This window comes from Streptopelia decaocto (assembly GCF_964273445.1).
Source record: "Streptopelia decaocto genome assembly, chromosome: 6".
Taxonomy (NCBI): Eukaryota; Metazoa; Chordata; class Aves; order Columbiformes; family Columbidae; genus Streptopelia; species Streptopelia decaocto.
In genome coordinates this window covers 26591706-26616756 of record NC_138660.1, presented here as the reverse complement: position 1 = coordinate 26616756, position 25051 = coordinate 26591706, and the positions used below count along the sequence as shown (strand labels likewise).

At 56.9% G+C, this 25051-nt stretch overlaps 1 protein-coding gene across 1 annotated transcript; it reads right to left on the bottom strand.

The window, feature by feature from the left end:
- Nucleotides 1–641: 641 nt before the first annotated feature.
- On the bottom strand, nt 642–18202 carry TRPM2 (transient receptor potential cation channel subfamily M member 2; the record flags this gene model as incomplete). Its single annotated transcript, XM_082056416.1, has 32 exons — nt 642–767; nt 967–1083; nt 1669–1770; nt 2280–2385; nt 2572–2658; nt 3764–3865; nt 3953–4029; nt 4553–4704; nt 5111–5198; nt 5893–5980; nt 6099–6231; nt 6334–6515; nt 6795–6978; nt 7443–7614; nt 7756–7888; nt 8226–8344; nt 8905–9118; nt 9208–9320; nt 9477–9622; nt 9915–10044; nt 11124–11261; nt 11679–12029; nt 13364–13485; nt 13720–13822; nt 14182–14382; nt 14584–14645; nt 15099–15279; nt 15710–15876; nt 16250–16430; nt 16910–17078; nt 17582–17667; nt 18008–18202. 32 exons carry the CDS (start codon nt 18200–18202, stop codon nt 642–644), a joined length of 4527 nt encoding a protein of 1508 aa, XP_081912542.1.
- Between the last annotated feature and the right edge of the window lie 6849 nt (nt 18203–25051).

Sequence of the window (25051 nt, the reverse complement as noted above, 5' to 3'; positions counted from 1 at the left end):
GAAACCATAGGTATATAAGCCGAGAGCTGCTCGCAGCTTCAGAAGTGCTGGCTCACAGCTCAGGACCATGTTGTTGGGTCTGAGTCCACCAGAGATATGGGGACAGTTGCCAAGGGAGCGACTCGCAGGGTAGGCAGGAGCTTTAGGTGCACAAGAGCCCGGGCCTTCTCCAGGGCAATCCCCTGGGAGCTGGGGCAGAGGAGCTGCCGGGGCGCCGAGCTGTGGAGCAGAGGTGCCCAGGGGATGTCCTGGGAGGAGGAGCTGGGGCTGGCAAGTCCCACAGCCAAGCAAAGAGCGGGTGGGAGCTGAGAGAAGGAACACCTTGTAGGAACAGCCTTGAGGCTCTGCTTGGCCTCAGGCCCAGGCTGGTGCTCTGGTTGGTGTGGAAGCACCGAGAGACAAGCAGGGGCTGAGCTTGGTGGCTCAGGTGACCGGGATGCTGTGTAGGCACTACCCAGGCAGCCCCTGCCCCGGCTGCTGGGGAGGTGGTGGTTTTACTCCCAGACACCTGCAACATACATTCACAGAGGCAACTGAAGTACCTAATATCCTGTAGCTGCCCGTGGTCTCACAAATAGAGCTTCAAGTCCCAACCAGAACCTGGTCTGGGGCAGCAGGAGCCCTGGCCTGTGCTTGAGGACTCAGTAGTAGGCGCCAAGGAGGGTTGAGACCTTGTGCAGGAGCTCCTTGTGGTTGGCGTGCAGGGGGATCCTCTTGTCCAGCACCTGCCAGCGGATGCACAGCTCTGGATCGCAGCCCTGGAGGAACTGGAAGGGGACCAGGAACATCACAGACGCTGCTGGTGAAGGGCACCCCCAGTCCCCAGCGTCCTGCCCCCGGGGCAGTGCCACTCCACTGCATGCGGCTGGAGAAGACCACTCGTGACGAGGGTGAGCTCTGGGTCTGGACTCCAGCTCCCCAGCCCCATGCATGGCTCAGGGAGCTGTGAGGGCGAGGGACCCATACCGAATTCAGCCGCTTCATCTCCACATCATTCTGGTTGTCGAAGTGCACGCTGAAGGCGACCGTCTCCACCCAGGCGTTATCCGTGTTGCGGGGGTCGTCGAGGTACCCCTTGTGTATCTGTGCAGGGTGAAGGAGTGTCGCATGAACGGAGCCCTCTCCACCTCTCTGAGGGCACCCAGAGGCCCCGGGGGTGGTGGGACATCACCTCATCGCTCCTCTGGAGACCAGGGCCCTGCTTCCACCACAGCGGGAGCTGTGGAGAGCAATGGCAGCAGGCGCAGACACAGGTGTGCAGCCCAGAATCCTGCGCACTGCGAGGCATTACAGGGCATCTCCACCTCCTCTCACCGTTTCTCCCCAGTGGGACCAGTGGCCAAGGGGTGATGCACTCTGTCCCTGTGCCCTGGGGGCACCCATGTGCCCCTGTGGTGGTAAAACACTGGCCCAGGTTGGCCAGAGAGGTGGTGGATGAACCATCCCTGGAGACATCCCAGGCCAGGCTGGATGGGGCTCTGAGCAACCTGAGCTGGTGAAGATGTCCCTGCTCATGGCAGGGGGCGTACTGGGGGAGCCGGGAACGTCCCTTCAAACCCAAACCATTCTGTGATTCTATGTCCCTGTACTGTGGTGATGCCCTCAGGTGCCTGTATTGCCATGACACCTATGTGCCCCTGTACCACCGGAACACCTCCATGCCCCCACCTCGGTGCCTTGTTTCAGCAAGTTCTGGAACTGGGGCCAGAACTCCCGGCGCAGGATCCACTTGAGCTTCAGTGGCAGCGTCTCGCCTGGCTCCAGTGACCCCTGTGCCAAAGGAGATGTCATCCGCGGGGCCTGCCATCAGCCCGGCCTCCCTCCTGCCATCACACAGTTGCCACCACTGCAGAAGGATGCCGAAAGCTCTGGTAGGGGAAGCAAGCAGCAGTGGTGCCTCCTCCATCCCTCCCTCCCTCTCCTGCCAGAAGTCCTCAGCTGTGCCCACACATGTCTGAGTTTGCCTGATTCAACGTCTGGACCTCTCTGTCACAGAAGGCTGTGCCAATGGCTTGTTTCATGAAAGACGTGCAAGAAGTGATGGTGTGAATGAGGAGGATGAGAAAGACGAGGAGGAGGAGGGAGAAGCAGGGGGCCAGGGTGGGTGGGGGTGTGTAACCTCACCACTGTTCCCCAGCACTCTTGGTAGCACAGCCCCCACTCGGATGCTGTGACACCAGTCTGTGCTTGTCCCTTTCCGCAGGGCACCCAGCCACCAACCTGCGCCGGCCCCGTCTGCCCAGACCCTCCTGCACCAGCTGGTTTCCACCAGCTCTTACCCCGGGCAGAGCCCAGACGTCTGACAGCGGGTACTGGGCTACTAGGACTTCCAGCATCTTCTTCAGGCTCTTCCTTATAATGGACCCATCCGAATTCCTCCTCCAGCTGCGAGAGAGGCTCCTGTTACGCTGCAGCAGGACTTGGTTCCCCACCTGCCCAGCTGTGGTCGGATGGGCAGTAGTGGGTTTTGCCAGGTCCCAGTGTCTCTGAGGTGGCTTCATGCCCCCTTTTCCATTCCACCCCCCAGCCCCGCTCTGGAGCAAGGACACATCTTTGTCCCCCGGTTCTCACCGGGTCACAACGGGGTGCAGGGCATGGTTGGGCCCAAAGCAGTGCAGCCTCCCACGGCCTCGCAGCCCCGTCCTGCCCATGGGGTTCCTGGTGGGGAGAGAGCGAGTGGGCTGGGACAGTACCAGCATTGGCCTGCACACCCCGTCATGCTATACCTCTTCCCCAAACTTCCCACCTCTGCGCTGCACCTCTTCTGGGGTGCTGTTTCTTTTTTTTCTGGGGGGGTCAATGGGGCAGAGTCCAGGTGAGGCCTGTATCTAGTGCAGTGCCTCAGGGGTCAGTGCTGGGACCAGTACTATTGAATATATTCATCAATGACTTGGATGAGGGAATAGAGTGACTGTCAGCAAGTTTGCTGATGACACCAAGCTGGGAGGAGTGGCTGACACTGGGGATACTGGGGACAGCAGGATGACCACGAGCCAGCACTGGGCCCTTGTGGCCAGGAAGCCAATGGTACCTGTGGTGGGTTTAGAAGGGGGTGGTCAGTAGGTCAGAGAGGTTCTCCTGCCCCTCTGCTCTGCCCTGGGGAGACCACACCTGGAATATTGTGTCCAGTTGTGGCCCCTCAGTTCCAGAAGGACAGGGAACTGCTGGAGAGAGTCCAGCGCAGCCACCAAGATGCTGGAGGGAGTGGAGCATCTCCCGTGTGAGGAAAGGCTGAGGGAGCTGGGGCTCTGGAGCTGGACAAGAGGAGACTGAGGGGGGACTCATTCCTGGGGATCAATATGGAAAGGGGGAGTGTCAGGAGGATGGAGCCAGGCTCTTCTCGGTGACAGCCAGTGATAGGACAAGGGGCAATGGGTGCAAACTGGAACACAGGAGGTTCCACTTAAAGATGAGAAGAAACTTGTTGGGGGTGAGGGTGGCAGATCCTGGACCAGGCTGCCCAGGGAGGTTGTAGAGTCTCCTTCTCTGCAGACATTCCAACCCGCCTGGACACCTTCCTGTGTAACCTCATCTGGGTGTTCCTGCTCCATGGGGGGATTGCACTGGATGAGCTTTCCAGGTCCCTTCCAGTCCCTGACATTCTGGGATTCTGTGATCCCTGCCCCACCATTAGCCATAGGGAAGCAGGAAGGTGACGGATGCCCCAAGCCCTCCCAGATTCTCCATCTTCCTCATGCTTTGCCTGCCGCTGGGCTTCCCATCTCCCACCCAGCCCATTTGCCACCGTGGTGGCTGCACTCACAGCGGCAGCCCATCCTGTACGGTGTAGAGGCCGTGGAAGCTTTGCCGGTCGATCAGCCCATCCATGGTGTTGTAGTTGATCTTCAGAAGAGACTCCAAGGAGCTGGGAGGGAGACAACCCAACAGGGAGGGCTGGCTGTGCCACCCGGGGAGGGGGCAGAGGAGCAGAGAACTGCAGGGGGACACTCACGGGCTGAAGGGATCTTGCACAGCCATGTCCTTGTGCTCGGCCGAGTAGACCGGAGGGTCGTAGAGTGGGAAGTCCACCTGCAGGGCATGTGGCCATGTCAGATCCCCCTTGTGTCCCTGCTCTGGTGTCAGGCAGAGGCTGGGACCCCCAGGGACACTTTCTGCCCCAGTCCTTTCCTCTGCCCAGCTCATGGCAACTCGGGGCCCTGATCGAGGGCTGAGCTCAGGGTCTCGGCCGGAGGGTTTGTGCCTCTCACTCGTGCCCCTGTGGAAGCCAGTGCCAGATCCCATCCCTGACCCTGAAACAGCCCTGGTTCAGGAAAAGCAGAGGCAGGTATTTGTTCCCTCTGTCTCCCAGCTGAGCATCCCCTGGTATCCTCAGCACTGCAGATCCCAGCAGGAACAGTGCCTGGTCACCTCTCTTTGTCCCTGGGAGGATCTTGGAGCAGCTGCTCCAGGAAGCCACTTGTCCCAGGGCTGGGAAAAGCAGCAGCTCCCAAGTGTGACATGGGTGCAACGATGGGTCTGTTACTCTTCCCACTGCCGGGATCTGCCCCACGGCCCCGCTCCCTGCCCCACTGCCTGGGGTCACAGCTCCTACCTCCCAGGGCACCTTCTCATCCGGCACGGGGAAGCGGAGGGTGTGAGACCCTGGGTACAGGAGGTTTCGGGCAAGCACGTGGTGGGGGGGCTGGCTCTCCTCAGCTTTCCCCTCCAGCTGAACCTCCTTCATCTCCGAGGTTTTGCTGGAGCCTGTGGGGCAGACACAGAGAGCGAGGCCCCGCAAAGCAGGGTGCTGAGTCTGCTGCTGCGGACCATGGCTCTGCTGAGGGGGCGGACAGTGTATCTCCATGGAGACACTGATGTCCTTTGGGGGCCTGGCCCCCATCATCCCTTCCAGCAGACCCTGGAGTTGCTCCCCAGGGGATGCTGCAGTAGAAAGTCTCAGCCATGGGCTCCAGGAGGGTGGGGATGGATGCAGGAGGGGCTGGATGGACTCAGAGAGCCCCCGAACCTTCCCGAGCCAAAGCAGCCTCTGCCACACTGCTCAGTAGAGGGGTACAAGGGGCTGCTCAGCCCTGGTCTGCAGCTCCATGGGTACCAGTGCAGGGATCTGCATTTCCTCAGCACTGCTGGGGTGGAGATGGGCTCCGCTTACCCATGGGTGGCACGTCCTTGCCAGAGCCAAAGCCGTTGTCCTGCAGCGCCTGCGTTATCCACCTCAGGGCCTGGGCACTCTGGTGCACCTGTGGAGATGGCCGAGGGTCAGACCTCCAGACCTCACTCCCTAACCCTAACCCTAACCCTAACCCTAACCCTAACCCTAACCCTAACCCTAACCCTAACCCTAGCCCTAACCCTAACCCTAACCCTAACCCTAACCCTAACCCTAGCCCTAAGCCTCACCGTAGCCCTAGCCGTAACCCTAGCATTAACCCTAACCTTAACCCTAACCCTAACACTAACCCTAACCCGGCTCCCTTGCTCCTGGCAAGCCATCCTTGCTGTGCTCTGATGCTCAGCTTGGAAAACCACTTCCAGGGAAACATTTTTTTAAAGCAGGAGGAACTGGAAGTAGGAAGAGCAGCTGTGCTGCAGCTGTACCAGGGAGGAGGTGCTAGGGACCCTGCTGCTGGTGCAGGCTGTGGAACAGCTTCATGGGGAGGGGCTGGAGAGTGCCCTATCTCTGGCATGTCTGGAGGGTCCTCACAGGCCCAGGGGCTCATCCCACAACTTCCCACTTTCATCCTGTTCACTCTGGAATTAAACAGAACATTCCCCATAAACCTTCCACTCTTGGATGATGTTGTTTTGGTGACAAAACTCAAACTGTTTGGAGGGGGATTGATCCAGAGCGGCTTTCTCTTGTCTTCTGGTTCAGTTGACTCAGCCCCTGGAAAAGTCAGTGTTTCTTAGGTTGTTGCTCAGCTTTTTCCTCACCTGCTCTTCTAGAGAGACCAGTCTTTGCTCCACCAGCCCTGTCCTCTTCACCCGGTCCAAGTCCAACAGCTCTGCCAGTACGTCAACCCTGGAGGGCCAGTGCAGAGAGGAACCCCCTCAGCAGCCGCCCCTGCACTAATCCCAACTCTTCCCTGCCCAGAACACTGGAGGACAGAAGGATGTCCCTGTCTTAGGAGTACCGGTACCTCTGTGCGATATCTCTGATCTTCTGCTCTGTGTTCTGCTTCTCCTGGCACTGCTGGTGCTGCAGGTAGTTCTCCTTCAGGTACATCTCCCAAGAAAGGAGGGCAGCTTCTTCATTCTTCTCCAGCTTCTCTTCTGCCAGAGGAAGGGGACAGCAGTGCTGTCAGATCTCTGGGCGTCCCAAACCCCAGTACCCAAACCCAGACAGAGGGCAGGAGGGGACATGCTGGTCCTCACTGAGCTGTTTGTGGTGCGTGGCCGGCCTGCGGAGCAAACCTCGGCGGACCAGGATCTGCAGGTGGTTGAGGAGGATGAAGGGTGGAGGCGCGGGAGGGCGGCCGTGGTACTCCTCGATCAGGTCATGCCGCTGGAACTTCCAGATCTGGTCTGTGTGTTCCTGGACCTGCTGGAAGGTGTAGCTGGGGCACAGCCCAGGCGTCAGCCGTGCCGTGGGGATGAGGTGGCATGTTGTGTCTGAATGGTGCCCCGGCTCCTACCCGTCTCCCTGATCAGCCTTGGCCTGCACCCGCTACTTCCACCGTATCTATAATCCCCAAAATTGTCCCTGTGCTCTGCCCAGTGTGTAACTCAGAACCCTCCTTGCACTTTCTCTGTGTGCAGTGCCCTGGACGTGGCCAAGGCCACAAGCAAAGCCAACTCGATTCACCGTTTGGGCCATGGGGCCAAGTCAAACTCACTTGAACATGGCAATGAGGAGGTTGAGAAGGAGTATGTTGGTGAAGAGCAGGTACAGGCACAGTAAGATGACTGTCAGCCACTCTGGGAAGATGGGTTTCTTGTTGTCCTCATTTGTCTCTGGGCACTTGGGCTTGTAGGGGTCGGTGCCGTTGGGGCTGCACTGGTCGATGTTGAAGTTGACCCCTGCAAGGGAACACAGCCTGACTCCACTGCAGACAAACCGCGGTGCCTCGGGAAGCACGTTGTGCTCTCCGAAAACAGCCAGCATCAAGGGACCTGAGCACCGGGCAGGGGTTTGACCTCCATCTGCATCATCTCAGGTGCTCTGCTCTCTGCCACCAGCTTTGCAGCTGTGGTCCCGGGCTGGACTGACCCACACTCCTGTGCTTTGGCTAGTGTGCTCTCTTGGCTGCTGAGGTCGGCGCAATCCCTGGGTTTGCATTGGTGACAACGCTCCCAACGTGCTGGAGCAGGGTTCCATCCCCGCACCCTGTCATCACTCCCTCCTGGCCTGACGTTGGCCCTGCACAGGTCTTCCATGGGCCAACACAGTGCAGTTCAGCAGGCTGTGGCGTGAGCTGGGCACCCCCAGCCTTGTGCAGCCATCCTGCTTGTGCCAGGCGCTGTCACATGCCACTGTCCCTTACCGTCAATGTAGGAAGGAATCTGCCCGAAGATGGTCAGGTAGGAGTGGTAGACCACACCACGGAAAAGCCACTCCACACGTTCCTCGTTGTGGATCAGGATGGCCTGCTTTGCAACCCCAAAGGACACCACCCACACTGCCAGAAGGAAGAGGAAGAAGAAGACATCCTTCATCTGCAAAGACAGAAAGGAAGCAAAATTGTGTCCTGGAGCAAACCCTGCTCCAGGACAGGGTAACACAGGTGGCACAGCCACCCCGTGCAGGCATCCGTCTGCTCCGGCTGGTCACCCTGGCAGGACAGAGGGAGCTCTCACCATGCGCTTCACAATGATGATCTTGGGCCCCAGCGTTCTACTGACTGTGAAAATGTGCATCAGACGCAGGCAGAAAATTATAAAAGCCAGGGACAGTATGATACGCCCAGGATAAAAAGTTGATGGGATGAGCCTGGGCACAGAAGAAAGGAAAGGAAAGGAAACGTCTCAGTGCCACCAGTGTGAGGTTTTTTCTGATCTTGCAGCACTACATTTCTGCAATATCAGTGAGCTTCCCTGGAGCTCTAGGTGAGAGCTGTGGCATGAAAAACACCTCTCCTAAAAGCAGCTGAAAACTGAGACAAATTGGTCAGTTCAAATTGGTCAAATCACATGACCACAGAAATCGTCAATGGCCTTGGGGAGAAGAAACTGCAATGAAAAACCGTGCTCAGTTCTCACACTAGTTTTGTATCCTTAGGCCATGCCTTGAGCCCGCGCATTGTCAGGCAAGCAGCTCTGCAGCTCACCTGCAAGTCAGCCCTGTGAGGAAGGCCAGGATGGCGCAGATATCCAGCTTATTCCAGAAGTCCTTGAAGTACAGGGAAGCCATTTTCACAACCCCAAGCCCATCCGGATCATACAACAGCTGTTGGGAAGAGAGGAGAGGTTGGGATTTTGGTGAAAGCCTTGTAAGATGCTCATGTGCCTTGGTAGAGGGGAGGGACCGCACAGACCTGCTGGTCATCACAGGACCCTCTTGCTTACCTAAAGCTATCCTGAGCCTACAGGGTTTTCTATAGGGGCATGGACAGAGCATGGGAGAGATACCTGAGACTTGGGGCTCTTTGGTCTGATGAAGAAAGGCACTGAGATGTTGAAGCAAAAGCTGAAAAAAATCAAATGTCAAGCAAAGCATGGAAAGGCTCCTGGGGATAAATGCCCAAGGAAGGGTTTGGTCCCTCCAGCTCCTGATGTTTTCAGCTCCAAAGAGCACGACTTTCTGCAAGCATCTGGGGCCAGGCCAGACACAGCCAAGGAGATTCTCCAGCCTCAGAGACGGGGGGATCTGGCAGTCCCTTGTGCTGGGACCTCTCTGAATGGAGGTGACATGAGAAGCAGCATGGGAACACAAGCTACACAGGACCTTCCAGGAGCCCCCAGTGGGGTTTCTGTCCCTCCTCTCGCCTCTGCTCTGCTGCCCCATACCTGCCGGGTCTCCTCGCACACCAGGGAGAAGAGCCAGAAGTAGATGAGATACTCCCGCCAGGACGGCAAGGGCTGGAAGTCAACCATCAGGACGTAGGCGAAGAGCAGGAGGAAGGTGAAGTAAGAGAGGATGTTCATGAGGAAGATGACGACAGGCGCTGTGAAGAAGGCTCGGAGGCGCGTCAGGCAGCCCGTGGGCTGCAGCCTTTTCTCCCTGCGGGGAGCAGGGGTGGAAGCAGCGCTCAGCTGCCTGGGGAGATGCCACGGCAGCCTCTCCCAGCACATCCCAGCTGCACGAAGTACCTGAAGGTGATGAAGCTGGTGTAGAGCAGTGGGAAGAACAGCATGCAGGCGATCACCCGCCAAAGCCCGTTGTCTACACACATTTTCCCCCACCAGACTTTGGTTAGAAAGGCCTGTGAGGAGGGAGGAAGAGGAGCACTGGCTATGGGAGCTCCCCTGTCAGAGCGGGGCTGCGGGGCAGAGCGCCACTGTTGCCAACAAGGAACCCTGGATCTGGAACAGGGGACACTTGGGCACTTCCCCTCCGAGCACCACTGCTGGGGACCCACCTGGACACCCCCATGGGACACAAAATTCATGTTCTTGGCCTCCAATGCCAACTGTAGACAGGTTGTCTTCCCCCAGGCCTCAGAGACACGGGTGAGGAGCTTCTGGGCTCTCTCTTCATCCTTGCGGTAGCAGTCTGTGAACACGCCTGGCCAGGCAGGGACCAGGGGGACAACGCTGAGCTCCAGGGACAGTTTGGTGCTCAGCAAGGTGCCTACAGCATCACCCTTTGCAGCAGGATCTGGACATTACACCACGTGGTGGCACCTTCCATGCCCCCACCACCACCCAGCCACAGCCCTCATAGCACCATGACCCCAACCGTGATGAGGAGACCCCCATTTGGCACCAGGCACCACGCCCAGACCCCACCTGGGCAAAGCAAGCCAGATCTGCAGGGCAAGAGAGCAGTTCTGGGCTGCTGGTCGCCTCCCGCTCACCAATGGCCTTGTGCTCATACTGCTCAGCCAGGGCCAGCATGTCATCAGTGGTGTCGGTGTCCTCCTCCTCCTTGGCGAGCTCCTTCAGGATTTTGCTGCAGGCCAGCGCAGATGCCATGCAGTCCTGGCTCTGGAGTAGAAAAAGCCAGAGAGATTGTGGGGCTCTGTGCCCTATCCTGCTGGTCCTGGTCGCCCTCTCGAGCCCTCCGGGTGCAGGAGCAGCAGATAACCCACTGCCACGGGGAGTCTCGGGACCCTCCTGGTCTCCTAGGAGGAAGCCTTGGGTGACAGGACACTGTGACTCCACATTCACCACACCGCCAGCCACGCTGCCCCTTGCCCTGGGGATGCTGGTTATGGACCTTCCACGGTCATGTTAGTCCAACTTCCAACATCTTCAACAACCTGATCTGGGTGAAGATGTCCCTGTTCATGGCAGGGGGTTGGACTAGGTGAGCTTTGAAGGTCCCTTCCAACCCAAACCATTCTATGATTCTATAGTGGAAGCCTTCTCCACCCCAGCTGTGACACTTCTGTCCCAGCACATCACCTCTGCTCACAGCACACGTTTTGGCTGGGAGGGGAGAGATCTGGCAACATGGTGTGTGTCTGGGGATGAACATCCAGGGTCTACAGGCTCACTAGCTGGCTCCCGTTTGGGGGATCAGGCTCAGGCACTGCCATGGGCCAGCTCACGTGCTGTCCCAAGTGCCAGCAGGTGTGTTCTTTTCTCCTGGGGATGGGAGGTTTGGTTCTATCTGAGCCTCTCAGCTGGGACCTTTATAGTAATAGTAAGACCAGTTAATATGGTCTTTAAGAAGAGGAAGCTAAATAATAAATAAGAAAAAATATTTAATTATATATCTATAGTAATACCATTACTATATTAATTATTATAAATATATAATTATAATGTGTAAATGATATAATATACAATACTATATGTTGTTATTATAATATAGTATTATAATATGATATATTCATTATTAGGAACAATTTCTTCCCCAAAGGGCTGTGGGGCATTGGAACAGGCTGCCCAGGGCAGTGCTGGAGTCACCATCCCTGGAGGGTTGGACAGACAGAGATGAGGTTCTCAGGACATGGGGCAGTGCCAGGGCTGGGGGAATGGTTGGACTCAGTGATTTTAAAGGTCTTTTCCAACCAAAATGATTCTACGATTCTCTGACCAACAGCTCTGGGCTGTGATACCTGGGCCCAGATGATCTCTGCCAGCTCCTTGCGGTTCTGGACCACAGCCCAGATCAGCAGGTCCCGCACTGGGTCCATGGTGAAGGTGGCTCGGCCAGCAGAGCGTTTGTAGAGGGACCGGAGACTTGAGCTCTGCACCTGCAAGGTGTGTGATGGTCACACCTGTTCCCCTGCTGGGAGGAAGGTTGGGGGAAGAAGACAGCCCCTGGCACAAAGCCACCCCGAACCCTGGCTGCCTCCTCTAACCACCGGGGAACCTTTGTTGCAGATAGCAGGGTGGGCAAGATCCTGGAAATACCACCTTTTCTAGGGTCTGTCTGGCCCAGCACACCCACCCATGGGGTCCTGCCCACCACGGGATGCTGTGGGTGCGGGAGGGTGGGAGTTGCACCTCAAAAGGGAGGCAGATGGCTTGGGCAGGGCTTTAAGGGACTTTAAGTGCGATTCTTGAGCAGGTAAGAGGACAGCGACCCAGCTGCATCCTCCAGCATGGTTTCTTGAGCCAGTGTCGCCCTCCCTCATGCAACCCTGCCACCACGTAACCTGAATGCGTACATTCAGCTTGATGTGCGGGACAGGGATGGAGAGCCGGGGCCGCTCCGTGTGCTTGGGCTTGGGGTAGAGAGGCTGCGTGGAGCAGCCCAGGAGCTCCCGCAGCACCTGGGAGACGTGGTGCAGTTGGATTCTTGGCATTTTGGAGCCAGCTGTGCGCTCTTTCTCCTCCAGCAGCACCTTCTGCAGCTTGCTGTGGAACAGGCAGGATGGTGCCATGTTGTCGTAGAGGTAAACCAGGGTGTCCCAGGTGACAAACTCCTTGAGACGCACTCCCTGCTCCAGGAACAGCTTCACAAACTCTGGCTTGTTGGAGATCAGGGCAGCTGCCATCACTGGGTGGAGATCTGTGGGCTGGCAGGACAGAGGCAGAGGTGAGGGGCTCCATGGTCCCAGAGCAGGGTCCCACCATGTTCCCCACTCAAACTGGGGAAAGTTTTTATCCCTGAGCACACAAGGAGTTTCTGGGTGTGAGAGAGCAGCTGGGAGGTACTGGGACTTGTGGAACAATCCCCAGGGACACACTTCTGCATTAGGATGTCCTCTCCTTGGGCAGTGGAGCTCTCTGTGCCCTTGGCTGCTGCGTGGAGGAATGCGATAGAGTAAAAGGTAGACCCTCTTTCTACAGATCGTAGGGATGCACCATACAAATGGACAGGACCTCACAGTCTTGTATTCTGTGCACAACTCTTCAGCTGAAGGATCATGGTGCTGTCAGCTGGATCTCAGCCACAGGGAGACTGGCTGCTCCGCAAGGGCACCCAGTTCAGCCTTTGAGGGGTTTTCCTTTCCAAGGCAACCTTTGCATGTGCTCAGAAGTGAAAACAAAGCCTGTGGGTAAGTGGCTGCATCTCTCCTGGCAGGAAAGCACCTGCTGACCTTCTGCCACAGTTTCGTTTCAGGCTCAGCTTGTCATACCAGCCACACTGGTCCAGGGTTGCAGCACCTCGTAACAGCCCTTGAATAATCTGAAAGCCTGCCTCGTCCTTCCTTCCCAACAAAGGGATAGATCTGGCTCATTTTCATACCATCAGATATTTCCTCTTCAGGTTCCCACCAGCCCTTCCCGTTCCCATGAAAGGTATGTGAACTGGGGTGATCCAAACCACCAAACAAAATAGGAAAATCCTTTCCAAGTGCCACAGCCCCAGAGAACCCTGCTCAGCTTCCACTCCTCAACATCCGGATCAGGCATGGGACAGCACAGCTGGCTCGTGCTGCTCCCTGTCCCACTCTGTGGCAAAGCTTCAGCAGGGGAACACCAGGCTGGGTGAGATGTGTTTAGAGACAAGTTGCCATTTGACAACGTGTCATGAGCAGCAACCACAGGGCAGCGCTGTCAAGAGGTATTTTTGGCTCTACGTTGGTGGGTTTTCTTTAAAAGACAGCAGTTTTGAATTGCCAATGAATTGCCATTGTAAACAATTATAAGCCAGAGAGGACCTTTACAAGCAACGAATTGCACGGTGTGCTTACCTCTACTTTGGGTGTTTGAGTGCACTTTTGAAAGTCGGGGCAGATTCGGAGCATCTAGCAATGTGGTGGGAGTTTACGGTCCAAGAGAGATGCTCTCAAAAACTCTCCCTAGGCACAGCTGAGGTGAAGAGCACCTTCAATATCCATGGTCTTCATGTGGGACCTGACAAGCTGTGAGCCTGACCAGAGGAGCAACACAGGTACTCCCTTACCTTCCACTCGTGGTCGTCTGTGAAGATCTCACTCCGAGCAATGTCCACCCTGTTCCAGGCCACGGCTAACTTCAGCTGATGGTCCCAGTTCTCATGACCAAAGTGGTCCTGGTTTCGGGATGCTGCATGCAAAGTGCTCGTGTTAGAACAGAGGATCACTTAAAGGTGAGAAGATACCACCTGGAAGCCCCCTTGGAGGTCTGGCCCTTTTGGAGAAACCTCTCTCCCTGATTAGCATCAGAAGGTTTGGGGAATCCCTTTGGTGGCCCCATAAGTCAAGCAGCTGCAGGAGGTGACTTGTGAGCCCCATCCCATTCATCTTGCCCCATCCTCCCAAGAAGCTTCCCACCCCTCACCTTTCAACAGGGCCTGGAGGATGGCCACATCCACGTCCTGCTGGCCATATTTGCCCTCTCTGAAAATGGTCAGGAGCTGCCGGCTCCGCACTATGTCTTGGATCTACAAGGAGAGCCGTGGGCAAGCAATCAACAGCAGCATCTCCTCCCAGCTGCTTCCCACAGCCCCCTGTCCTGTGTGGGGCAATTCCCTGTGCCCCTCGGGATCCCTGCAGACCCCCTGTGCTGCGTGTCCCACCCTGGCTGGGGTTGGTCCCAAACAGGAACAGGCAGGGGAGGGGAAGAGCTCGAGCCCTTGGGGTCCCCAACAGGACAATGCTGAGCATGGCAGTGGTGAGATGGATGGCTGATGGAAGATGAGCCTTGAGCTTCATGCTGGGAGTCTTGCTGCTCATGGGCAACATGATGCCTTTGATCTCCACCAGCTCAACAAGAGGAGTTGTCTGCCTGCAAGAGCCTCACCTTCTTGGTCCACTCCACCAGCTTGCCCTCAGTGAAGAGCTCATAGGTGTCATGGAAGAGCACACTCAGCTTCTTCCGGATCAAGGCAATGGTGATCTTGGGCACAGGCAGGTTGGCCACCTCTGAGATGACATCGGCCACACGCCCAGACCCTTCCACAATCACACAGGGGGTCCCATTAGTGATGGCATTGTAGATGGTCTGCAACAGAGCAGGGAGGCCGGTCTTAATCCCACCCAGAGGCCAGAAGACCCTCTGTGAACTCGAGACCCACACCTCTGCTCTGCAGCTGCATTTCGGTCAGTGTGGCACCACACTTGCACCGACAATGGAGATCAGCACCCTGGGCAAGGAACTGTCCCCTCCCACCGCCCCCTCAGCTACGCAGAAGCAGTTCCTTACGTCAAGTGTCCCGGGACCTCCTTCCAGCACCACGCACACGATGGGGATCTTGATGGCAACGCCTGTGGGGAAGCAGAGCCCAAGGTGACCTCCCTGCGGGCAGCAGCCCCATGCAGCTGAACGTGGTCCCTCTGAGCGGTGGGGTGTGAACAGCAAGGTGGGAGCACTGTCCCTGACATGCCAGGCTCCAGGAGAGAGGGGAGACGATCTCCTGCAAGTCCTGCTGCTGGGGCATGTGTGTGCATGTCTTAGAATAGAAGAACATTTGCATAGTGAGAAGATACCACCTGGAAGTCCCTGTGGAGGCCTGGCCCTTTGGGAGAAATGCCTCTCACTGATCAGCTCAGCATCACAAGGTTTGGGGACCCCTTTGGTTACCCCATAAGTCAAGCAGCTGGCAGAGAAAGGCTCTTTGATTGGTGTCACCAGAGGCCAGGATGGGCACCTCTTACTAATGGGTGGCCCATCCCACCTCGTGCCCTCCCCTGCCCCCGGCCTGGCTGTGTCACCATTACCTCCTTTCACCTTGGTCTGCTCTGAAATGAACTTCTCCAGTCTGGTCCTCAGGGGGATTTCCACCCCATACCTCCCGTGGGTCCCATCGTCCACCAGGATGAAGTGTGAGTGGTTGCTATCCAGGCATGACAGGCTGCCCTGGTTCTCCTCATCCAGCACGTACTCAGCTGGAAAGCCGCCCTGCAAGGACCAAGAGGAGAGACTCTGGGGAAGACCTGGCAGGACTGCAGAAGAGCACCAGATGCCCAAAGCAACCAGCATTCGGGACAGGGACAGGCCAGCACATGGGGACAGTCTGGCCAAACAGCTGCCCTCGTCCCCCCTGCACTGCTCAAGTCAGCCTTGCCCCGTGCTCCTCTGTCTCTGCTCCTCACACCCACAAAGGGTCCTCCCTGGAGAAGCGCAGCACCTACACAAGACACTAGGTAGGGTGGAGGGTCTTCTAAGCAAACATCAGCCTGGAACCATCACTCGTCCTGGTGTGGCTGGGTTTTACCAGGGCTGCCAGCCACAGGCACGTCTTGAAGCACTCACTCCCACCACAGTCCCTGGCCGGACTTCCCTGGCAGCCCAAGCAAAGCAAACGTATCTCCAGCCCTGCCTGGCTCACCATGGGGCAGATGAGGCTCTCCCGGTTGTACACGGTCCCCCAGGTGGCTATGCCAACGGTGACAATGTCGCCCTCCTTGTGGCTGCAGCTCAGGATGAAGTCTCGCACCGCCTCTCCCACCTGTTTCATCACACCAGCGTGGGACCCCCCCGTGATGATCCAGGCCCCTGGGGGTCAGAGAGGGGCTTGGGAAGGGAGGGCATCTGCTCACAGCAGTCTCCCAGCATCCCCCTGTATGGCTGCAGGAACACCTGGTCCTCACAGGTGCTCCATCCCCCAAAACATGTCTTCCCTGCTCACTACATCATGCCCTGGCAGCACAGGAGATGCCTTCTTCAGCTCAGTGTTACATCTCTCGGTCCAGCTCCCTATGACCCTGTTTGCAGCAATTGCACAAGAACAGTCCATCCCTGGTAGTGTTAGTCCAGACGGGGACCTACAAGCCTCCTGGGCCAGCTCAGCATCTCTACAGTAACCTATGGTCAAGATGACAAGCCCCTCTCGCACTGCAGCCACAGAGATACTCTCTGCACCTCTTACCAGTGGTCTGGGCCACTTTGACCAGCCCTTGCCGGAAGATGTTCTTCAGTCTTGGCTTCATGACGAAGTTTTTGGCTCCCCCGGTGACTGAGATGAGCAGGTTGGGTGCATCGAGGCCCCAGTGCTGTGTCATGAGGTGGTAGATGACCCGTGGAGGGGTATCCGAGGAGACGCGCACATACTGCAAAGAAAGGAGCATACACACGTTTTGAGTAAAAATAACAGTCAGGGTAGCAGAGCAGCTCCACCGCAATTTCTGTTGTCCCAGCAAAGAACCAGGGTCTTCCCATGACAATTCCCAGCGGAGTCCCATTGCTGCTGCCCCAGGTCTTTGTGCGTGACCCCGTTCCCATTTGCTTCCCTGGGAACAAGAGTTCCCAAGATGAACGTAAGGACAAGGACAGGGAACAGCCACTCCTTGAAGCATGGGCCTCACAGCACAAAGATCAGTCTCATGGTTTCAGAAAGGGACTGGGTGCAGGGCTGGGAGAGAGGAGGGGTCTTGTCCCACCCCCTCATTCTCTGCTTGTGTTGCCTTTGAGGCATTTCCATGGTTTCCTAACCTCCTCTCATTCAGGAAGGAAATACCCGCATTTCATCTGCCACAGCAAGACCCGAACACTGGCTCCCCATGCACCACAGTGAGGAAAAATGGGTCACCTTTCCCATCTTCTGTCCCAGGCCCGTGAAGTGGATGTCACCAAAGGCATCTGTTGGCATTTCCTGGACGTGTCTGCTGGGGTCCCATTCCTTCCCCAGGAAGATGGGAGGTTTGGCAGCATCTTCCAGGTGCTGTTCCCTGAGATAGCCACACTCGCACACAATCCTCCTGAAACACACACCACCAACTTTGACAAAAACTATCTAAACCCAAAAGGCAAAGTCTGGCTGGCCCACCTGCCTCAGCCCAGGCAGGAGATGGTGGTGTTCTCCTTAAGAACACCATGGACATCAACATCTTCCACCCAGCTCGTCCTCCAGCTCCAAACTTGTGCAGAAACAAAGGCATTGTTTTGGGGGGAAATTAAGCAAAAAGTTGGTATTTCTGCCCATAAAGTTTTAGGACAGAAATATTAAGGTTGCTCTGGATGTAGTACGGATGGAAATGTCTGCATGCAAAAGCATCGGAAAGGTTCCTCACTGGGACACGGGATATCAGCCATGTGGTGACACACGGCAGGGTGAAGAACCAGTCAAAAAGGAATTTGTGAATCCCCTTGACACCAGCTCCCTTGACAGAAAAGTGGGATTTTTCTGGTGCTGTAGCTTTGTCACTAAACACCCCTTCTGCTTTCCCAGTAGAGGAGAGGAGTGAGGAACCATCTGACTTACCCAGAATCTGATGTCTGGGAGCTTTCAACGAAGTAGGTGCACTCTTTCTTCTGGATGTTTTCAGGAATCCACGAGATGAGATTTTCCTGAGGGAGCAGGAAAAGCAGCAAAGGGTCAGAGTTCCTGTAAAGGGTCAGAAGTTATGCCAGGGGCCACACACCCTGGTGCTTGGAGCGTATCTGGGTGCTTCTTTTGATGTGAAGGGAGAAAGCTCCATTGCGATCTGCAAGGACAAAGCTGGGTGTCCTTCAAGGAAAGGAGATACGAATGCTTGACGTACCTCAGATGTTTGGGGTTTCTCTGTCTGTCCTTAAAACTAAAGTATCAGTTTTTAATGCTCCTGTTAATGAGGCACCAGATAACTCATCAATGCTCTTCCTTTGTGTGTGGCCAGTCGCCCTTTCCTCTAGCATCTCCTGAACTTGCCTTTTCATTGCTCCCGGTGGGGAAATGCGCCTTTCGCCTGCTCTTGCAGACGCTGCTGCTGCTCTGCTGGAGGTTGGGGACCACCTCAAAGTCGCTCATCTTCCTGGGGTAGGCGGCGGGGTTGTCTCCTTTCTCAGGGCACACCTTGTTCAGTTCGGAGGGGAGAACCTTGCTGCTCCGGCCACGCATGGCCATGGCTCCTGTGTCTTGCTCTGTGTGGCCTCTTCTCTTCTGTTCCTAGGATGTGAGGTCCTGAACATCTCCATCCTGAGTGCAGCAGAAAAGAAGAAGGATATTCATGGACATAAAGCCCTGGGGCATCCTGTCCATCGTTCCCTGCGTATAGAGATGTCATAGATTCACAGAATCATAGAGCAGTTTGGGTTGCAGGTTCCTTCCCAGCTCCCCCAGTGCCCCCCCTGCCATGAGCAGGGACATCTTCACCAGCTCCGGTTGCTCAGAGCCCCGTCCAGCCTGGCCTGGGATGTCTCCAGGGATGGTTCATCCACCACCTCTCTGGCCAACCTGGGCCAGGCTCTCACCACCCTCAGGGCCAACAATTCCTTCCTCATGTCCGGCCTGAATCTCACTCCTTTAGTTCAAAACCATCACCCCTTGTCCTATCTCAACAGGCCCTTCTCAAAAGTCTGTCCCCATCTTTCTTACCAGCCCCTTTTAAGTAGAGAAAGGCCAAAATAAGGTCTCCCCAGAGCCTTCTCTTCTCCAGCTGAACACCCCACCTCTCTCTGTCCATGGGAAACACGCTGGACCCTCATCACAGTCCTAACACAGGGGCCACATGTGTGGTGAACCAGCCTCAGTGTGCACTGACCCCCCCACACTCTCCCTGCCTGCCAGCACTGCTGCCCGCCCTGCCTGCTCCCTGCCTGCCCTCCACCAGCCCTCCTCGCTCGCTCTCAGCTGCCGGCAGCTGGGATATTTCTGGCAGCAGGGAGAGCAGAATCCAGGTCTCCTGTGCCAGTAGCCCAAGCGTGGCCCTGCATGGAGAACCCGTACTGAGACACGGGCTGCGGAGACAGGCTGCTTCTCTGCAGGGGCGTCTCGTGTCCCCTGCAAAGGTCCTGAGAGACCAGAGCAAAAACCACAGTGCACACAGGGGTGAAGCTGCATAGTGGGGGCTGCAAAACTCCAGAGCCCTCCCAAAACCTCACAGCCCCCATCACTGAGCTTCTGAGACTGGAGAACTGCTGTAGCAAGGGTGGAAAAGCTCCTGGGTGTCTCCAAAGCACAAAGGGGGATGGTGTCCCATCAGGGGAGCTGTCATGGGGGAAGCACAGCACTCGGGGAGGGTGCTGCCAAAGTTGTGGGGTCAGCAGGCCTGTGTTTAAGGAGCATTTTGGCTGCCTTTCTGCAAGCCAAACTCTGCAGTGTACCCACAAGAGAGGAGCCCTCAGGGGGACAAGGAGTGCGGGAACAAAACGGTGGCTCCCACTGTTATTTCCTTCACATCTCCTTCCCCTGGGCTCAGCTCAGCCGCAGCGAGGAAAAGCTGTTTGTCAGCCTCCCCCGGGCTCCCTCCGCAGCCCCAGCTCCTTAGGAGCCATGTTCTGGCAGACTGGCTTTCTGCACCAGCACAACACACCATGCCAGGTCTAATTGCTTGAGAAAGAGCTGTCTAAATAAGGTCAAACACATCCTTAATTCTTGTTCCTGCCCTGCTCCCCCCCCAGGGCAGGCAGGCTGGTGGGGGTTTGGACACGGACACAAGCAGCTCAGAAGTCCATGTATAATAGTAAGAGCTCCACGGGCACCCTGAGAGTGACCGATCATGCTGAGCAAACACCCCAGATCCCTGTCCTTAAGAGCTCCGAGGTCAAGGACAGACCCTCTCCCGCAGCACCCCTGGCTTGGTGAGCACCAGGGAGGGGGGACTGCACCCTCTGGCAGCACGGAGCCCCTCACCTGGGGGTCAGGTCACCTCTGGTGGTCACAGCACCCATCAGGAAAGGGGTGCAGAGCCCTGATCGAGAGCACCAAGTTCTGCCTGTGAACCGTGCCCACCCCCTGCCCCTCCATACCTTCCCCACAGCATCCTCCGCCCGCATCACCGGCTCCTCTGCTCTGACTCGGATTCAGCCCCGTGTCCTTCTCCTCCTCCGGCAGGTCATATTGTCCCTGGAGACGTGGAGGATGATGGAGAATAGGGCAGAGCAGCCTGTGAGCTGCCTGCAGAGAGGAGGAGATGGCAGGGCTGGCAGCCGCCCAGCAAATCAGGCTGCGGAAGCCGCCCGTGCCGAGCCGCTGCAGCGCCCAGGCAAGCCCCGCGCTGGCTCGAGCGGCTGAGTCACGCTGCCCCCGCAGCCATTGTCACCCGCGGCCTCCTGACTGAGCCTCCCATGGCGCAGATGTCACGAGCAGGGGGCGGCGGGGTCCAGCACAGGGGTGATGCTGGGGAGGGACGGCAGCTCCGCAGCTCTCTTGGAGGCCTGGGCGCAGCACAGGCTTGGCAAGCGTGAGGAAAAAGCCCTTCCCTAAGTATCAGCTTCAATCAGTCTTTGTAATATGAAAGTGTATTAATTTTATTTATATATATATGTGCTCCATATTAGTTATACATTCCGAGGCTGAGGGAGCTGCGTCTCTAGTTTGGAGAAGAGGAGACTGAGGGGTGACTCGTTCCTGGGGATCAATATGGAAAGGGGGAGTGTCAGGAGGATGGAGCCAGGCTCTTCTGGTGACAACCAGTGATAGGACAAGGGACAATGGGTGCAAACTGGAACACAGGAGGTTCCACTTAAAGATGAGAAGAAACTTGTTGGGGGTGAGGGTGGCAGAGCCTGGCCCAGGCTGCCCAGGGAGGTTGTGGAGTCTCCTTCTCTGCAGACATTCCAACCCGCCTGGACACCTTCCTGTGTAACCTCATCTGGGTGTTCCTGCTCCATGGGGGGATTGCACTGGATGAGCTTTCCAGGTCCCTTCCAACCCCTGACATTCTGGGATTCTGTGAAGGAGAGCCCAGCCCTGCAAAGGGGGACTTGGCTTTGTGGAGGCTCAGAGCAAGCCATGAAGGATAAAGGACATCCCAGGACAACCACGATAACGCAGCATCCCAGTGCCCCTGACACGTCTTTGAAACCCTCCCGGCATTGTCTGCTGTCACAGAGCAGCAACTCGAGCAAGACTGACTGCAGGGACGCCGGGATCAATAGACAAGCAGCAAGAACTGCAAAAATAGAGCCACTTTGCAACGTTTTGCTGTGATTAGCAATTGGCAGCATGGGTGTTAGTGATTAGTGTGATCATGCTGTGCCTGACCATTTGAAGGGTGTAAGAACCCCATATAAAACCACCCTCGGGTGCCCCAGTTGTCTGGATCACCTCATGCCCATGAAAACATATTCACCTTTGTGACTCCATGCTTTGCATCCCAGCCCCTTGCCTTGGCCAGTTTCCATTTCACAAGCCCCAGGTGAGGGAATGTCCCTGTCACACCACAGGCACTAAATGCCTTTTGGCTGTTGTGTCCCACCTCCCTGTTCCAGATGCTTTCCTTCTCCCGTTATGCTCCATGCCCTAATTCAGGGCTGTCAAACTCATCTTTAACCAGGGGTTGCACCAGCCTCATGGTTGCCTTCAAAGTGCTGAATGTAGTTTTAGGACTGTATAAATGTAGGAGTAGTAACTCCTCAACGAAGTCTGCCCTAAACGAAGTGGCATCTCCTCTGGATTTGTAGCCACTTAACTTGCATTTCCCACAAAATTCACTTAATAAAAATCAACGTCTTCCTCAGGAAATGCGTGTGTTAAGCAGCAAAGCCAGGCCAGGCCAGGCGCCAGGGATGCTGCAGCAGCGAGCGATTTGGCCTCCAGCACGGGAGTTCCAGCCATCCCAGATGGTTTTTGCTGGAGAAGACTGTAAAAGCTCATGGGGCAGTGCAAGGAGACAGCTGGGAAGAGGTGGTGCTGGTTCTCAGGTCCCTATGGACCCCTTGGTGTGGCAATGGGCTCAGGTGCTGGGGCAATGCGTTGAAGAAAGGAGCTGTGGCAGCAGGATGACGGCCTCTGGCTCACTTTCCAGCCAAAGTATGTGAGTTAGCATGGGCCATCTCTGCAACGAGTTGTTCTGCTTTCCCTGAACAAGAGCAAACAGCCGAGACACGTCGCTGGGAAAACAGATGCCACTAATAAGGCAGTAAATAAAATCCATGTGCGACGCTTTACAGTTCAGTTGTAATTAACTCTGCACTGCCAAAAGAACTGAAGCCAGAAGTGCACATTAATTACACATTAATGTGAACGTTCATCCGCTCTCAGCTGGCAAGCTCTCTGGAGACTGTGGCTTTTATTCCATTTTTGCACTTGCCAAAACCACCATGGCGCGGTGGGAGCTGCGCGGACCTTGTGCACTGGAGTGGCTCCCACCGCTTCTCCCAAACGCCCAGCTGTAACAAAACCCAGCGAGGCTAAAAGCAAAACCTGGGAAGCTGAAGGATGTCTCTTCCAAGGCCTTTCCTGAAGAGCCCCGCAGGGACAGGGGACAGCGGACAGCACGGGCTGGGAGAAAGTGAGTATGTGTGGTGGAGGCACCGCGTCCATTACATATGGGCAGGACGGATTAGTGTGGCTCACTTACACGCGAGAAATTCCATCGAGGGGCTGCAATACAATCAAGAAGCAGCAGATTAAAGCTTTTAAGCACTGATTGCCTGGCAAGGATCAGTTACAGATTCAGCCTCTTAATCCCGGCCCTGGGGAGGGCTCATGCCCGTCACAGAGCAGCTCTTGAGGGAGGATGGCTCCTGCGACACAGCAGCAGCGCCAGAGCGGGTCACTCTGCTGTAAGGGGGGATTGTGCCGAAAGCCCCGTGACGGTCCAGTCTTCCTCCAGATATCAGAAACCATTCGCAAATGTCCTGTCTGGGGTGATGGGAAAGGACAGAAAAGGTCAGCTCGATGCCCAGTGTGGCCTGGGACCTCTGTTGAGAAGATGCTGCTCAGAGAGAAACTTTGGGAAATACCAAAGAGACTCCAACTTAAATCTCCATGAGATTTACATCTTTGCACCCGTCTCTGGGGCCCAGAAGACCCTGAGAGGCCATGGTCACGCAGAGCAGCCTCACCCCACACTCAGCTGCCCATGCTGGGGTAGATGCAGCCCTCAAAACTCTCGACACGAAGGTTTGGGTCTGCTCACTGGGAAGCAAGGAGACGCTCCCAACCTCTCTCCCAATCCCTTCTGGGGCACATCCCCACAGGGATGAGCAACCATCCCGCAGAAAACAGGCCCGGCTCCTCTCAGTGTCCCGCTGTTTTTATTGCAGAGGGGCCCGGGGGGCCCGGCCGCCCCGCTCAGAGGTGCAGCCAGGGGAGACGCTGCGCATGGTCCCCTGAGCCCGGCTCTTCCTCCTGGAGCCTGTGCAGCCACGACGGGTCTTCGCCGGGCTCCGGCAGGTGGGGAAGCCGGCTGTGCCCGTCCCTGTTCCTCTGCCCGGATGGGCTCTGGACATGCTGGCAGGGACTGGGGCGGCTGTGCTCCCCGCTGCCAGCAGAGAGTGGCCGGCGCCGGGGACCGTCGGGGCCCTCCTGCTGCTGCTGCTGCTGCTGCTGCCTCTGCGGCCCCCGTCCCGCGTAGGGATGGAAGCGGCCGTGGCGCCGGGCGGCCACCCCGTCACCGTCATCCTCCAGCTGCAGGAGGCGGATGGCCATGACGGGCCCCCGGCAGAGCGGGCAGGTGGCAGCCGCGGCGCTGGCAGCCCAGTGCTGGATGCAGGCACGGCAGAACACGTGCCAGCACGGGGCCACGCCAGCGGGGGCTGCCAAGGGACCCCGGCACATGGGGCACGTGTCCCCCTGCCGGCACCGCCTGGCAGCTGGTGGCACCGCTGGGTCAGGCCTGGATGACTCCATTGCTGCTGGTGCGACTTGGTTTCCTGGGACTTGGTGTGTTCTCTGCTGCTCACAGGACTTGGTGACCTCAGCTGCTGCTGGTACGTGGTGTCTTCTCAGAGCTGGAGGCACTTGGTGTTTCTGCCACCAGCAGGACTTGGTGTCTTCTCCGCTGCTGCCGGGACTTTGTGTCCTCCCCAATGCTGCCGGACCTGATGTCCTCTCAGCTGCCGGCGGGACCTGATGTCTCGTCTGCTGCCGGCAGGACCCGATGTCTGTCACTGGTGCAACGCGAGGGCTCGGGTTCCGCTGGCGGGACTCGGTGGCCGCTCGGCTGCTGGCCGGTCACAGCGTCTGGTGCCGCTGGCAGGACTCGATGGCTCGGGTGCTGCCCGCAGGACTCGACGTCTCGTGTGCTGCTGGCAGCATGTGACACTGGCTTTTATTGGCGCCCACCGCAAGTGACGTCATGGGGTGACTGTGACTCTGGTGACGTCACAGGGCTCTCGGGGACACACCTGGGGACGCACCCAGGAGCTCCCCAGCCTCAGACAGACCCTGTGATGCAAAGCCCACCTGGCAGGGGCTCCAGGGGTGGCCTCAGCACTGCTGGTCACTCCTTGATCCGCTGCCGATGCTCCTCCTGGTGCAGCCCAGGACACCCTTGGCCGTCCTGGCTCAGGCTCAACGTGGAGTCCAGCAGGACCCCCAGGGCTCCTCTGCAGAGCTGCTCTCCAGCCGGACACCCCAGCGTGTCCTGGGGCCCGGGGCTGTTCCTTCCCATGGCAGGACTGTGCGTGTCCCTTGGTGAACTCGGGAGTGTCGTGGTTTAACCCAAACTAGCAATATAACCATGATAACCCCGCACTCAGTCCCCCCCACCCCCCAGACGGGAGAGAATTGAAAGGGAAGGGAGAAACTTGGAATGAGATAAACACAGTTGAATAAAATCACAAAATACTAGCGCACTACTAGCAAATACATATATATATATATATATATATATAAAATCAAAATGGAATATGAAATAAGATACTCAATGCAGTTCCTCGTGAACTCCATCCGCACTGAGCAGCCGGTTCCAGGCAGCAACACCTGGTCCCAAATAGCCCAGAGAGAAAAACAGGTAGAAAGGCGCAGAGGCCTCTGCAGAAGCCGAGGTGCCCATGGAGCACGGAGCAGAGCGAGAGGAGACGT